At 36.3% G+C, this 15,131-nt stretch overlaps 1 protein-coding gene across 1 annotated transcript in view; it reads right to left on the minus strand.

Moving 5' to 3' along the window:
* Positions 1 to 3,461: 3,461 nt before the first annotated feature.
* LOC150084105 (putative glutamate receptor) overlaps positions 3,462 to 15,131 on the minus strand; it is a 57,546-nt gene continuing 45,876 nt past the window's right edge. The window contains exons 9-11 of the mRNA XM_090376117.1: positions 13,961 to 14,190; positions 5,703 to 5,956; positions 3,462 to 3,681 (exon numbers count right to left, since the gene is read on the minus strand). Of these exons, the coding sequence (XP_090232243.1) occupies positions 3,462 to 3,681; positions 5,703 to 5,956; positions 13,961 to 14,190 (704 nt within the window). The remainder of the gene's footprint in view (positions 3,682 to 5,702; positions 5,957 to 13,960; positions 14,191 to 15,131) is intronic.

Genomic DNA, 15,131 nt, shown 5'->3' on the forward strand with positions numbered 1-15,131 from the left:
TTTGAATATGGAAGATGCCTGCAGGTAATACCTGAATCTGAGGGGGAAGTATCATGGCCTTGAGTGTTTCTCATGGTATGGACTGGATTAACTATTGTTGTTGTTGTAGGGTTTTATAAGCATCGACGAATAATGTCATTATTTCTCCGTGTATATTGTCTAAATTGCGTGTGTCCTGAGGTTTTCCTTTTCCTGGACGAAAAACTCGAGTTTCCGGAAGCAAACACCATGCTACCCTGTCCTGAGACCGAGAAACTGAGCCACGTTGTGAAAAAGGCCCATAAAATTCTTCGCGTCATCGATGGAACTCGATCTCATGTCTTTCTTCCGGTGTGCATAGGACGGCGATCCTTTTTTTGATGTGGTAGTTGTTGGCGCATCGGCTTCTGTGGCCATATTGCACCTCCCAAGGTTTTTGCAGTACTTTGATCCAAGCCGGGCAGGTACTTTACCCACTCGGCTAGCCCGGTCGGCTGACGGCGATCCTACCAACTGTGCTACTGCGAGGACACTGGGTTCAATAGTCCAGTGCATGGAACCGTGATTGCTGCATTCTACGCTAATGTGATGATCTAGACAATTCTGAGGACAATCTTAAGTAACCTGTGCTGTGGCAATTATCTGGAAGTGGCCACTACACCTTTTAACACGATAAAGCTCCAACATTCAGCAATGCCTGTTCTAATATTATTGGAACAGGCTTTGCTTAAGAAGAGTAGTTCGAAGATAATAACATTTGGAAGGTTGCAGTGGCCAACAGATAGTCGACCTTAATCAGATTAAGTATCTCCAGAATAAATTGAAAACACGTAATTAGAACAAGTCCAAGTTGTGCCTTAGTGATGCTCATGAATGTTAAGAGGCATGGAGTACAATGGCTTTCTATCAGAAATTAGTAACACGTTTTTGACAACAGACCAAAATGTCATTACTTTTTTTGAATAAATATTTTTAATTATCAGCAAAACATTAATAAACATGTGAGTACAATAAGAAATTTTTAAACCTAAATCTAAAATTTCGATAAATATTTTACATCATTCATTCTAGCTACTGAAACCTTTAAATATAGACCTCATCCTTGTGAGTTATACCGTGAACAAAATCACCTTCTTTTCTATACCATCAACAACATGAAGTCATTTTCTTGGTTTTTCTTTCGTAAAGTGGCTGAATTAGTCGACCTTTAAGCAAGAGTTGTATGATCTTTCCTCTCAGAAGTTTGGGACTTTCGTCCAGGAAACAGACAAAGTATCCCCTGGATATGTGCAAGTTACAGACAGAATATACTGATGCCTCAGATTCTTAGTTGCTTTGTTTCTTAACATGCTTACTTTCTGAAAGTAATGAACTGACAGTTCTTATTTTCAGATTAATGAAAAGCACGGAAGCCGGCCTTATTAACAAGTGGACTGATCACAAATTTTTCGAGGAAGAATTAAAGAGGAAAATTGAAGAAACGTTTTCCAGATCTGTTCTTGGTCTCTTCTTAGAGCTGCAACAGTTCTGAGAAAAGTCTCTTCCATTTTCCTCTTTAATTCTTCCTCAAAAAATGTTTGTAGAGGCAAATAGCAATATGAATGTGTCCTATAGCTGATTGTAGGATATGCGATTTCACTTTCCATTTTACTTGCCGAATTACATTTTCATGTTTTGTGTAAGAGAAAACAGAACCCAATTCAAAATATGATTGAGAAATCGTAACATTTTTAATTTTACAGAAAACATTAAATATCAGTGCGCGTGGCGCTGATAAACTGATAAACTTTTTAATTGACAATATGTCCATGTATTTTTATTTTATAAATTTAATTATAATCCACCATGGTTATAAATTTAGGATTGGTACTAATATATCTGTTGAGAAACCTGGTACTTTTATTACCTGTATGCTCGATTTCAATAAAACATTTGCAGCAAAGATAGTAGGACGTTTCTCCTATAGAAATTCAATAGTGCGTATGATGCATGACGAAAAGTGTGTATCAAGCCCACTGTAAGTACCTATATGTTACATTGGGCTTGATACACAAACGCCTTGTCACCCCAAACGCCTTGTCACCCCAAACGCCTCGTCATTTCAATAACATGACACCTCCCTTTTCATCAGCAAGTTGGATCCTAAAGAAGTTGAAAAACTGGAGGTGAAGTGATTTCATTTGTGTTTCTCTTGGCATCAGTTTGTTAGGCTCAGATTCTATATAATTTTACGTGTAGCGTGAAGTGATTTTGAAGTGAATGTGGATTTGCAACATTCTCAAATCCATCTTTCAAAAATTGAGCGAAAAATCTCGTACAGTGGGTGCGAAATATCTTGCCTAGAGGTCTATGATCACACTGCAATGAATAAAATAATATAAAATTTAATTGATTTTTTTTCCAGTGAATGTAGATGTGATTGGACAATACAGATTACGTGAGGATTCTCATTTCTTAATGATCATGTGGACTCTTTAGAGACTTTAGAGATTCAATAGATTGGTTTTCATTTAAACACTAATTAAGTTAGGTCATTATTGTGCAATTATGTTAAGCAAAATTCATAATAGTAATGCAATCAATGTTTTTAATTTCATTTAATCTGAATGTCCAACTGAATAAACAAAATGAATCCTTTTTATGTATATAAAATATAATAATTGATATGAATCTTCAACATGCAAGATTTAAGTAAAGACAAATTTTAAAAGAAAAATTCACCACAAACAGGATGATGCAATGCCAATTTGAGAATTTATTTGCAGATACAATGGACATTTAAGTTACCATCTCCCTTTCTTTAATCATCTCTTTTGTGCTGACCAAAGCGTGTTTCAAATCTTCAGCAAAGTATCTTAAATTCTTCCAAGAACTTTGCATTCATAATTCACTTTATTTTTTACTGTCTAGCGCATAACTTTATAAAACAAAATTTTACAGAAAACATTAATCTAATGAAAAAAAAAAAAGATGAATAATGATTACTGGTAGGTTTCGTGCTTGGGTTGCGCGAGTCTTAGCGATAATTGTTATCCTACCCACTTATGCACCATCCGGATATAATGTATGCAATTTACTGGCGCAATACACAGAATCCGTACAATTTGTAGACACAATACACCGACATCTCATGACAGTAGTTGCTTTGTGACAAAAATTACCAATACTTCGTAATAAGAACTTTAAAAAGAAACTGAGAGTCATTTGGCAAACAAAAAACAGCAAGTCAACAAGGACAAACCCTTAGGCCATCTAAAAAGAGTAACGTATTGAGCTAGTATCTCTTTGATTAAGCATATGATAAAATTCGGACATTAAGAAAGAAACACAGCAGTTAATTGTCCTTCGATTTTTGGTGTATGGCTAGCTGTTATATGAAAAGTTGTGTGAGACAACATCACAGAGGAAATTGAAACTGATAAATACTAGAAAATAGTGGAGATTGAAATTATTTTCATTTCCTGAACATTTTCCTAATTACTTTAATAACCTAAAACTCTGAGAAACAGTTCAACAAGCAAAATTAAAAATGATACTGCAAAACCCCCAATTAGAAGGATGAATGCCCCTTGCAGATGGTTAGTGTTTAATGCTTGAAAAGGTTCCTCAGATTGTCTATTGGCTTTCCACTTTAGTTCTTCAAGAAAAACTAACTCATCTTGCCACTTATTGTTAACACCAGATTCCATAATCTTCATAATCCTGAGAGAAGAATTAAATAAAATTACATTTACTTTTCGTAAACAACAGAGTAAAATAAGAAACTTTTTCTGCCAAAAGAAATAATCACTGTTGCTACACACATATTAACTACTTGTCAAAGTCAACTACAGTTCTTTGGTAAACAAATTTCTTTTTTCAATTCCTACTATTAGTTCACACTCTCCCTATATATATATATATATATATATATATCTTGTTCAAATTTTCAATCGTTAATAAAATACTTTTTATTCATCCACTCAAGTTCAAATACATTTTTTTAAACTTGTAGTGGATGACACTTGATGTTAATACAGTTTTTTCAAATATTAATTCATTAATTAAATTTAATTAATTAATTTTAGTTTTATATGGAAGAAAAAAATTTCTCTTATATAAGATATTTAGCGGGATATAAATTTAGGAATAAAATTGAAATCAACAGGCAGTAGCTCAATCGGTAAAATGCAAGGATTTCAGTATTTTTCACGTGAAGGTGAAGAATGCGAGTTCAATTCTTGCGAAAATCAATAAATTTTTGCTTTAAGTAGACGTCTTATCCAAATGATTTTCGAGAGTGAGTTAGCAGTTGTGGCTTAGTGGTTAGAATGAAGGATTTTTCTCAAAAAATAAAATTGAAGAAATTTTATGCTTTGGGTTCAATTCCGATTTCTCTCCTTAAAATCTTTGTCATCAATTGTTGATCACTTCTCCTACCTAACCTTAAGATTGAGCTACGTGTCGAGAAGGTGAATGGCATAGGGTAATAAAATAATTATGTCGCTAGCGTGCCCCTCAGGGTACCGGGCGCCCCCCTGTTGTAAGAAGCCTTACTCCATCATCAGGGCCACTGATGGAGTGGACCGTATATTTGCTCCTGTTACGTGGGATTAAAAATGAATGAAAACAATAAACTAAACAAACAAACTGGATTAACGGTATCGACCCTTGCAATTATTTAATAAATTTAATAATTGTAATTATTTAATAAAAAGTAACTAAAATAAAATTTTTCTTTGTTGACCTAAGTAGGAATTGACTTTAATTTTTTTTTTTTTATATTACTTGTTACACTATAAATTGGGATATACAGTCAGATGAATTTACTACAAAGAATGGGTATTGTTATCAGGACGCTTAGCTTCTTTACTTTAATAACTTCTATCCTTTGCCTAGGATGGGCCTTTGCCTAGGAGCCACCCCAACCCACACACACACACACACACACTAGGTAGTAGATGATTCTCATCAACTTGTGCAATACCACCACTTTACTTATTGGAGGCTTGAAGTGTTGAAATGTTTGTTCTCCAAAACAAAGCTTTGGAAACTCCCTCGATCTCTTCCGTCATGCAATATGATTGATGTCTTTGAGGTTATGATGGGCATCATGGTAAAATACAGTCTTCTTTCCGTTTTGAGGTCTAAAATGGTCTTCGCAGGTCGGAGGCAATGTAGTCCACCGGACAAGCACCTATTGGTAACTCTCTAGGAGGTGTTTAATCTCGCTGCCTCTACTCTGTAAAATATTAATAGGACGGATTCTCACAGCGAGGGAGGGACATTTTCGATGCCAATTTATATCATGGAGCTGGATATATTCTATATACTCTATATTCAAAAATTATTATTTCATACAATATGTCCCAGCACATTTTCTATAACTCTGAATATATTATAAATCTGCAAAAAGTTCTAAACCTCCTAGACATTGCCTCATTCATTTCACAAATATAAAGGTCCCAGTTGCAATCTCGACGATGTCCATTTCTACTCACATTCTGTCAAAACTCTTTACTTTTTATAAGATAATCTCGACTATCGGTTTATTCAACCACTTCTCACTTAATTATTCGCCGAACAATTTCTTTCGCTTCACAAGACCTCACAGTAAAGTCAATTTTATGTGTACAAATTGTATAAAGATTGTATAAAGTACAAATAAATTCACAAATTTTATTTAAAATACAGAACTTTATCCACATATCGTATTTATAATAATAAAAGAAGTGCCTACTTACATAACAGAAAATTTTTCCTTGCATGGATGACCACTTTTCATATATAGTCCACCGTACAACAGAGAAAATGATTCTTTTCCAAGCTGAAAACTTATCTTTCCATATTTAGGAACTGCTAGAGCAATAGCAAGATCAGAGTGAATAAAACAGAATCTCTCCTTGAGAGTTTTAAGTAATCCTTCATCTACACTGGAGCAGTCATTGTTTTCGTTCATGTTATCACCTAAGACTTTCATGTCTTCACTTTGAGCTGCCTGGAATAGCAATCGTGAATGGTAATTAAAAGTTAATTTAGGTGTATGCATTTTATGATTATTCAGTGTAAGGGCATGTATCAAGAGAAGTAACAATCATGTTTCTATTTAGACTGAAATACTTCCTACAGTATTTATTTACAAATAACTTGTTGAATCCAGTAAACTGGAAATTGCACGAGGATCGTTAATAATTTTTGAATTTTCCTGTCATCAACTGTCTCTTCATGTTGCTGCGGCCACAGGCGAAAACCTTTTCAACCAAATTGCGTTAAGAAGGCTCAATTCAAATTTACTGTACGCAAAGAAGCCAGGAGTTTGTATCTCAATAACCCCATTCATTCAATCTTTGAGATTTCAAGTTCTCTTGAAATCTCAATAAGAATCTCTACCTGGGTGTGGAACCTGGCTGCCTCCACGCGACTTGGGATGGGAGTCAGGGGACCAGGTGTTCCATGCCCCCCGGCTACGAAATGCCAGGTGCCGGCACTCAACACTCAACATAGCAAAACACACACGCACATAACATAACACACACACACACACACACACAGTTGCCGGCCTTGGCCTAGTGCCTTCAGAAGCTACAGCGGCGTATAGGGGAAATCATGGAGGCCGCAACAAAGTACAAAAAAATAAATAAAATAAATAAATTCCGATAACCCAAAACCACGGCAAAGTTTGTCGAAACTGGTGCCACGAACATGACTTGGAGCCCTGACAAATGGAGTAGAGTTCTCTTCCCTAATGAGTCCCGTTTTAGCCTACAAACAGGTTCTAGACGTTATTTCATCTAGAGATCACAAGGGATGCGATACCATCCCTCTGACATCAGAGAAAGGAACACTTATGGAGGAGGCAATGTTCTTGTGTGCAGTACAATAATGATCAACGGCTGCACCCCTATTCATGCTTTTGATAGGGGTATTGTAACTGTGCCCAGGTACCCAGAACACATAATCAAACCTATATGCAACTGTTTAGGAGTGCAGCTGGCTCAGACTTTCTTTTCATGAACCAAAACACCACTGAACAAAGAGCTCAAGTAGTGAAAGATGTTTGAGTCTTCTTAACGCATCGATTTGCATGCCGACAGCCGACTCCTCGATCACTTGGTGAACTGTCTGCGCTTGTAAAAGGGTGGGTTTTTTCCACGTAATCTTATAGACACCCTTATATCAGGCGTGGTCTACAGCTGCCAGACATGTTTAGCTGTTTGAGGGGGATCATGCGGATCACAATAAATAAATAAATAAATAACCGTACTGGCCGTCTTGGGTACCATAGATTTCGAGTCCCGTCGATGACGTAAGTAATTTTTATGGGCCTCTTTCGCAATGTGGCTGAATTAGTTGGCCTCAGGCAAGGGTAGCATGTTTTTTCTTCTGCCAGTAACTCGGACTTTTCGTCCAGAAAACAAAAGGTCTACCCTTGAACATGGGCAATTTATACTATATATACACGGAGTGATATGACTTTAGTCGCTGATGCTCCTAAAATCCTACTACAAGAACAACAACAACAACGCTGTATGATATCATGTGACCATCTTTCCAGCATCTTATTTCAACTTCTGTAATGCAACCGTTCAACTTTATACTCTTAATCTATTCTTATACAGCCCTTATAAATGTTCCTCATCCCTATCCGAAGTTTCCCGCTGTGCCCTCATTTCATCGTCATTCTATGGTACATTGTCATGCCAAATTTTGTCCCGCTTCATAGCAATCTGCACGAGTTACACAACGTTTACTAGTGTTCTGTTAATTTTGTCGAGTCGTGTACTTTATCACTTGACACAATGTCACTCATCATAATTCACCAATATTCTGAAATCTTTACCTTGAGCCAGAGTCCAGGTAAAGTTTCCAATGTGTAGTGTACCTTTAACTTATTGCGCATAAGTCATTGTTTTCATAAACTATTATGTCTCATAAATATTCACTCTCCGCTCTCTTCTACTAATAGTAAAAATAAAGAAAGGTGCACTAGAACTTTAATTTTACCTATCCAATCAAGCTAAGGGCTCTTTGTTTACATAAATGTACAATATGTTTGAAATAATTCAAGTGGCAGCACTCCAAATATCACACTGTTTCCATGACTACATGTTCCTAATACCAATTAGGCCGCCATAATGTTATCCTATGGACAAATTTAAGACATAATTAAGAAAAAAAAACCCAATCGCTGGATGTAATCTTAGGCTGTCTCCTGGTAGTCCATGTATTGCTCTATCTGTACATATGCTCCAATTTCAACCACTGGTATCCAAACTTGAGTCCAAGTAGCCTCAATATCCAAATAGCCCTTCAACTTTATTCTGCCATAATTTTGATCAGGGATATCTATATTCAAAATGATCTTTGTAATGCTACCTATGGGCAACTTGAAGACAACAGAAGAAAACGAACTGTGTTCTCTGGGTATAGTCCTAAGCTATCCCCTGGTAGACCACATACCACAGGCATCCGATCTTGAGATACAAGACGTAATATCCGAATAGCTCTTCAACTTTGTTCTGCATTAGTCTTGAATAGAGATAATAATATTTAATGTATGTTTGAAATCCCGAGTGAATCAACTCAAAATACAAGCGGCAGCACAGTAGTATGTTTCAAACATTGAGGAAGAAGCCAATAAAGAGACCATCAAAAAAGAGCCATGACCTTTTAAATTTAAATAAATGCACAACTGCACAGCTGAGAAATTCTTTGTGTTATTTTAATTTTTTCGCAGAGCTCATCATCATCATCAGCCATTTTAAATCCATTGCTACCCACAAACTCATGAATTTCATCTATCCATCTCCGCCGTTGTCTTCCGAGTTTTCTTCTAGCTCCTCTTGGGTACCAATCTGTTATTTTCTTAGACCAATTGCCATCATGTCTTCCAGCTATGTGTATATATAATTCGTTCCATTCTTCGCTGTGTAGTTCTCAGCTTCTCTTCCATTCTTTTGGTGAGTGCCCAACTTTCACTTCCATAAGTCATGGTGGGGAGTATACATTGGTTCATTATTTTACATTTCAGACAAATTGGGATATTGCTCCTCAGTATGTGACCATATTTCCTGAATGCTGTCCATCCAAAATTTATTCTTCTCTTGACTTCCATCCATTTATCATTATTACAGCTAATAACTTGTCCCAAATAAGTATATGGCTCCACCTTTTCAATTACTGCTCCTTCAATCATTATGTCCCTTTCTGTAGCATACTTATTCATCGTTACTTTTGTTTTGGCCATATTCATCTTTAGTCCAAAATCCTTACTACTAAGATTTTCTTTGAATTCTTTAGATCGTGGCTTATGACCACAATGTCATCTGCAAATCGTAAATGGTTTAAGTTCTCTCCATTCATATTGGCTCCTTTCTGCGACCAGTCTAATCTTCTGAAAGCTTCCTCAAGGGCAGCAGTAAACAACCTCGGAGATATTGTGACTCCTTGTCAAACTCCTTTCTCAATTTTAAATTTGCTACTGTCTTTGTCTAGTCTAAAAAAGGAGGTGGCGTTCTCATATATTTTCTTCAAAATCATAATATATGGGGTATCTATGCCTTGTCTTTCCAGTGCCCGAAACATTGCCTTATGCTGTATGGAGTCAAATTCCTTTTCATAATCCACAAATGCCAGGCATAATGGTGTTTCATATTCATTTGCTTTCTCCATTAGCTGTGATATTACGTGAAGGTGATCCATAGTTGAGAATCCTGTCCTAAAGCCAGCTTGCTCTTTCGGTTGATTCTCATCAAGTATTCTTTCTAATCTGTTAGTAATGACCCTTGTGAACAACTTGTAGATGTGGGATAACAAGCTAATTGGTCTATAATTTCCAATTTCTGATTTATCTCCTTTCTTATGCAGCAAAACTATGATTGCATTATTCCACTCCTTAGGGTTCACGCCTTTCCTAATGTATTTTGTGAAGGGTCTTGCCAGTTTCTGTGTCATTTCTCTTCCTCCCAATTTTAACAACTCTAAGGTAACTTCATCTTCCCCCGGGGCTTTCTGATTTTTAATTTTCTTCAACGCCTGTTCTACCTCATCAGGAAGAATATCGGGTATGTTATATGTGTTGCTAATTTGCGATCCATCTTCCCCACTGCTGGCATCATTCCCTCGCTCCTTGTATAATTCTCTATAGTAGTCTTCTGCTATTTGAATTATGCCTTCTCTGCTATTTATAAGTACGCAATCGCTGTTCTTCAGTTTCAGTATCATTTGTCTTTCTGTATTACTGCTCATGGCTGCTGATTTAAGTCCTTTGTTTTCCCTTAATGCTTGTTCTACTTTTCTTGTGTTAAATCTTCTTATGTCCTCTCTGAGCCTCTTTCAAATGGCTTTGCATAAATCAGTATACTCAAATTTCTCATTGCCAGTGTTTATATTGCTCTTCATTTGTCGCCTTCAGTTCATCATAACAAGTGTTTCTTGTCTAATTTTTTCTTCTTTGGATTTAGTTTTCCCTATAGGTTTCTTGGACTTTATCACTTTCAGAAAGTTGTAATATTCCTAGTTGATAATTTGGTCATGAGAAGTCTGCAGAATCTCAAACTTGTTCTTAAGTTCCAGTGCATACTGCTCTTTCTCCTCTTCTGTTATCTCAAAGACCTTCGTATTATTTACTCGAGTCAGTTTTTTTTCCTTTCTTTTCTTACATCTATATCAAGTGTGCACCTTACCATTCTGTGTTCGCTTCCAACATTTACCTTGTTCAGGGCGATAACATTTCAGTGCTAAGTATCATTAAACATTTTCATACTTTTTTCACACATTTAAGTACTGTATTTGTTGTTAGAAAAGATCGATTTTCTTATCTTTCTTTATAGCTAGAAGATTAGCTATTGTTACCCACTTTGAAATCAAATGAGGAATGAGACGATTAAAATTCATTCTGTTTTACACTTCGAATCTAAATACCTGGATATGTGTAAGGTGATATTAAACTGTTTTGTTTGCTGGTTTTCCGATGAGAACAGTGTATATAATTTTTCTGGCTGCTACACATTACAATATTATTTCTCAAAATCAATATTGCAGCGGTGGTACTTTTAGCTAACTGTTATTTGTATTTGTTAAATTCGTATAATGCAGAAGTTTTAAATGATCACCATTTACTCGTTTATTTTTTCGCCTAGTGCTAAAGAAATTGCATCATACGTATCACCAGATATTCCCAGCAATCTTTAGTGATATACCACTGACGCAGCTCCGTATGAAACAGTGGGTGTCGAGCTACATATATCCGATCAGGGGGCGGAAAAAACCTAGCGGGGTTAGCGTCAGTCAACATGTTAATCTAGTGACTGCGAAACATTTTCAATATTATTTTCTCAATTCAATAATGAAAATCAGAGTTCGTTCTGCACTGATCAGTAAAAAGAGTTTTTGTTAAAAAATACTTCTCCTCTCAAAATTTATAAATGACTTTCATAGAAATATTAACTGACTATTTAGCAACCTTTTTATCACCAAAAGGAGAGTTACTTTGTAGAAAGAAGCGCGCTATCGAAGAGACGGGGAAGAGGGGATCTCCTTCTGTGGCGAAAATAACATTAAAAATTATTATGGATACCTAATAACACAAAATAATTCAGAGATATCTATTAAATACCCACGAAAACTATGGCATTCGGGATCTACACATTCAAATGTGTGTGTACGTTCAAGAGGGAGATAAGCTTTTGCAAGTTTAATGTTATCCAAAGCATTTGATAAAGTCCCGCACGAACAACTTCTGGAAAAACTTAAGCTATATGGTATCCGTGACCCTTTGCTCTAATGGCTACGCAGCTATATTACGCATCGTTCCTTGAGCGTTATCATCGATCAAATGAACTCAGACTGTTTTATACCACTAAGCGGAGTACCACAAGGCTCTCCCTTAGGTCCTCTTCTCTTCATTGTTTTCGTAAATGATCTTCCTTCTTTCATCTACACCTCCAATGTTCAAGTTGCTCTCTATGCAGATGATCTTAAGATCTACTCAGCAGTGAAGGAGACTACCGATTCTCAACAGCTTCAATGTGCTCTCAATAAATTCTCTCTGTGGCTATCTCTGAATGGCTTGTCTGCTAACCCCTCGAAGTGCAAAGTAATCTCTTTCTCATCTTGCAGATCTCCACAACTAATGAATACGGAGTACACTGTTAACTCTGTGATCATCGAAAGGTGTGACCAAGTTAACGACTTGGGGATTCTCTTTTCCAGCAGTGCTAAATTCGATGCCCATGTCCTTAAAATCACCAGCAAAGCATTCAAAACACTGGGATTCATCAAACGGAACACATACAAGTTCAAAAGCTACAGATATGCGGTTATCCTCTATAAAACTATTGTTCTGCCAATCCTTGAATTCAGTTCACCCATCTGGAATCCTCACACAAAGACTTTAACTAACAAAATTGAAGCAGTCCAAAAAAACTTTGTCCGTTACCTTACGTACTGCAATCCTCTATTCTATCACTCAGTGTATTATGAATCGCTGTGTGATTACTTTCATCTGAGGCCTCTGTGCACTAGAAGAGTTACTGCTGACATCGCCCTTCTAGCCAAAGTAATCACTGGAATTTACGAAGCATCTGATATCCTAAGTAAAATAAACTTCAATGCTCCTTGTAGACAAGTCAGGAACCTTACACCGTTTCGCCTTGACTCTGCCAACACGGACTTAATGAAGTTCAGTCCACTGAACAGAATCAGCAAATCAGCAAATGACTCTCGCATTGACTTCTTTGACAACTCCCAATCACTGATGAACTCCATCCACAAGTTTGCCTCTTCACTTAAACTGCAAAGTGACTAGCTCACATCTAATTATTGTAGCTTTTTATTTGTTATATTATTTTTCTATTCTCTAACGGATTAATTATTACTTGTTTTACCGGTAACTTAACTTAATACAATCCTCGTTTGTACATATGCTTTTATTGTTTGAATCTATATCAATGTTTATCGTCCTGTAGGATTTCACATTATTGTTATTATGTTTATTGATCTGATCTCAGATACACTGTTAATGGCTACCTGTTGTGTATATTGTTATTAATAAAATAAAAAAATAAAAATAAAAGTGAGCAGGTTCAAATTAATTGAATGATTGCTAACTCAGTTCCAACAAGGCAGATTCCTGACTTTCACACAAAGTACTGATCAGAACATTAACTCACTCGCCTTTAAGGATGGTTTGAACATGTCAGAGAATTTTGAAAAAAAATCACTTAATTTCTGGAAGGATAGCCTCCATCTTTTGCTGTCTCTCACAAAATATTTGAAAAAGACATCTCGGCCTTGTACTGCTTGAAATATTTGTACATGCAGAAATCTATCTGCAATATGAAAGCGATCATTTTTGACTTAAGGGATGGAAAGGGCCTGAAGGTGTGAAGAGGGATTCTCCACTGGAATTTCCCAGATTTCGAGGAGTTAATATGGCTGTCAACATGTTCAGTGTGGTACACAGTTTTTTCGCGTAGATATATTTTTGCTTTATTATACTGCAGGTTCTGTGCAACTCTGTGGTTCTGACTTGAGGGGCAACTGGTGCTTGAAGATCAGCCATTTCTCATCTTGGAGATCAGCCAATGCTCATCTGCCAAACGTGGTTGTATAGATATAGAGGCAGCAGGAGCCTAAATTTCTGAAGCATGTAACTCGCAAAGATATTCGCGGATTTCGCTAGGTTTACAGCGTTAATTGTGCCGGGTACCAGCATATTTGCTGAGAACTGTATTTATTCTGTTGGTAAAAAGTTGATGATCATACATAGGACTGATAGTGGTAAGAAATATGATGTGATCAGTATAGCATAAGCACTCCTCCCTGTGAAGGTCGGTAAATCGGAAAAGTACTGCACTGAACATAAGTCCAGAGAGAAAAAATAACACCAATTGAGTTTGCTTTTGCCTACTTCGATCAGTTCATCGAGGTTAGGTTATAAATCAACAAATAGAAAAGGCGCATTATATAAGTAGTATAAGTATAGGAGTATCTAACTTACATTTAGGATGTCATGAGTTGCAATCCCCTTTTCAGAACCACAATTCAGTTTCTTCTCTCGAATAGCCTTTGCTAGCTGTTCTACAGTTTCTATGCCATTGTCAGCTTTTGGAAGTGTTATAAAAGAAAGGAAAGCTCCAGAGTATGCGGAAATAATAATAACTGTAAATATCAACCATGACATTGTCAAAAGCCGAATGGAAGTGAGTCTGAACATAGCCGTCTTCATTTCTGAAACAAGAAAGAGTTAAAATAACAAAATGTGTTTAATTTTTAACTTTAAATCACAGGTTTCCAAAGGCGTACCGTGTCTAAAGGATGTTGTCATAAAACTTTGGTATCATTAATTTGAAGTCTACTAAAACTTGTCGATTGCAGATGACTTTGGTACTTCATATCTTCCATCTCTCTCCTACTCTTGTTTTCGCCCGAAACAAATGAAGTTGCATACCGCTATACTTACCATAAACTTACAGATTAGGAACAAAAAGGTGGGCCGTTGAATAATTACGCAATTCTGGGTAGAGTGTCGAATATTCTTGGCATGTACATACTGTAACGTAAAAAGTTGAAAAGCACCCTTAACTGTTTCAAATAACTTGGTAAGTTTGCTTCAAAAATCATAATAATAACAAAATGCATAACGACTATGGAGTTCAGAGTTCTAATGATTCATTTAATATCTTTTTATCCCTTAGAGAACAGAAATTCTGAGATACCATTCAAGTAAATCAGCAGAAATAATCTTCCCAGCACTTTCCAAAAATATTCAACTTTTAAAGCTCAGGGAAAGCTGTTTCTATTCTTCATCTCCAGAGAGAGTAGTCGTGCTATTTCATGTGTAGAAGTGAAGCAGTCAACTCAAAATCATGCGCGAATCTTCCAATTTGATCAGCAGAGTTTCATGATTTTGGAAGAGTGAAACATGATTTGGAAGAGTGATGATTTCATAAGGGCAGTGAAGTTAAGGAAGCCTTTATACAGTAGCACAAATAGCAATCAAAGGCTTCAACGAGCAGGTTATAAAATGTATAGTGTACAAGTTGGATAACTGTAGCTTAAAGGCTTAAACTGTACTTTTTTTTCTTTAATATAAAGTGCCAGTTTACGAGAGGGAAGTAATTCTTTGCTTACATTTGTGTAAACAAAGAATTCAATAGCTAGTCGTTACA

This window comes from Mastigoproctus giganteus, chromosome 6 (genome assembly GCF_048544385.1).
Source record: "Mastigoproctus giganteus isolate SK-2022 chromosome 6, ASM4854438v1, whole genome shotgun sequence".
Taxonomy (NCBI): Eukaryota; Metazoa; Arthropoda; class Arachnida; order Uropygi; family Thelyphonidae; genus Mastigoproctus; species Mastigoproctus giganteus.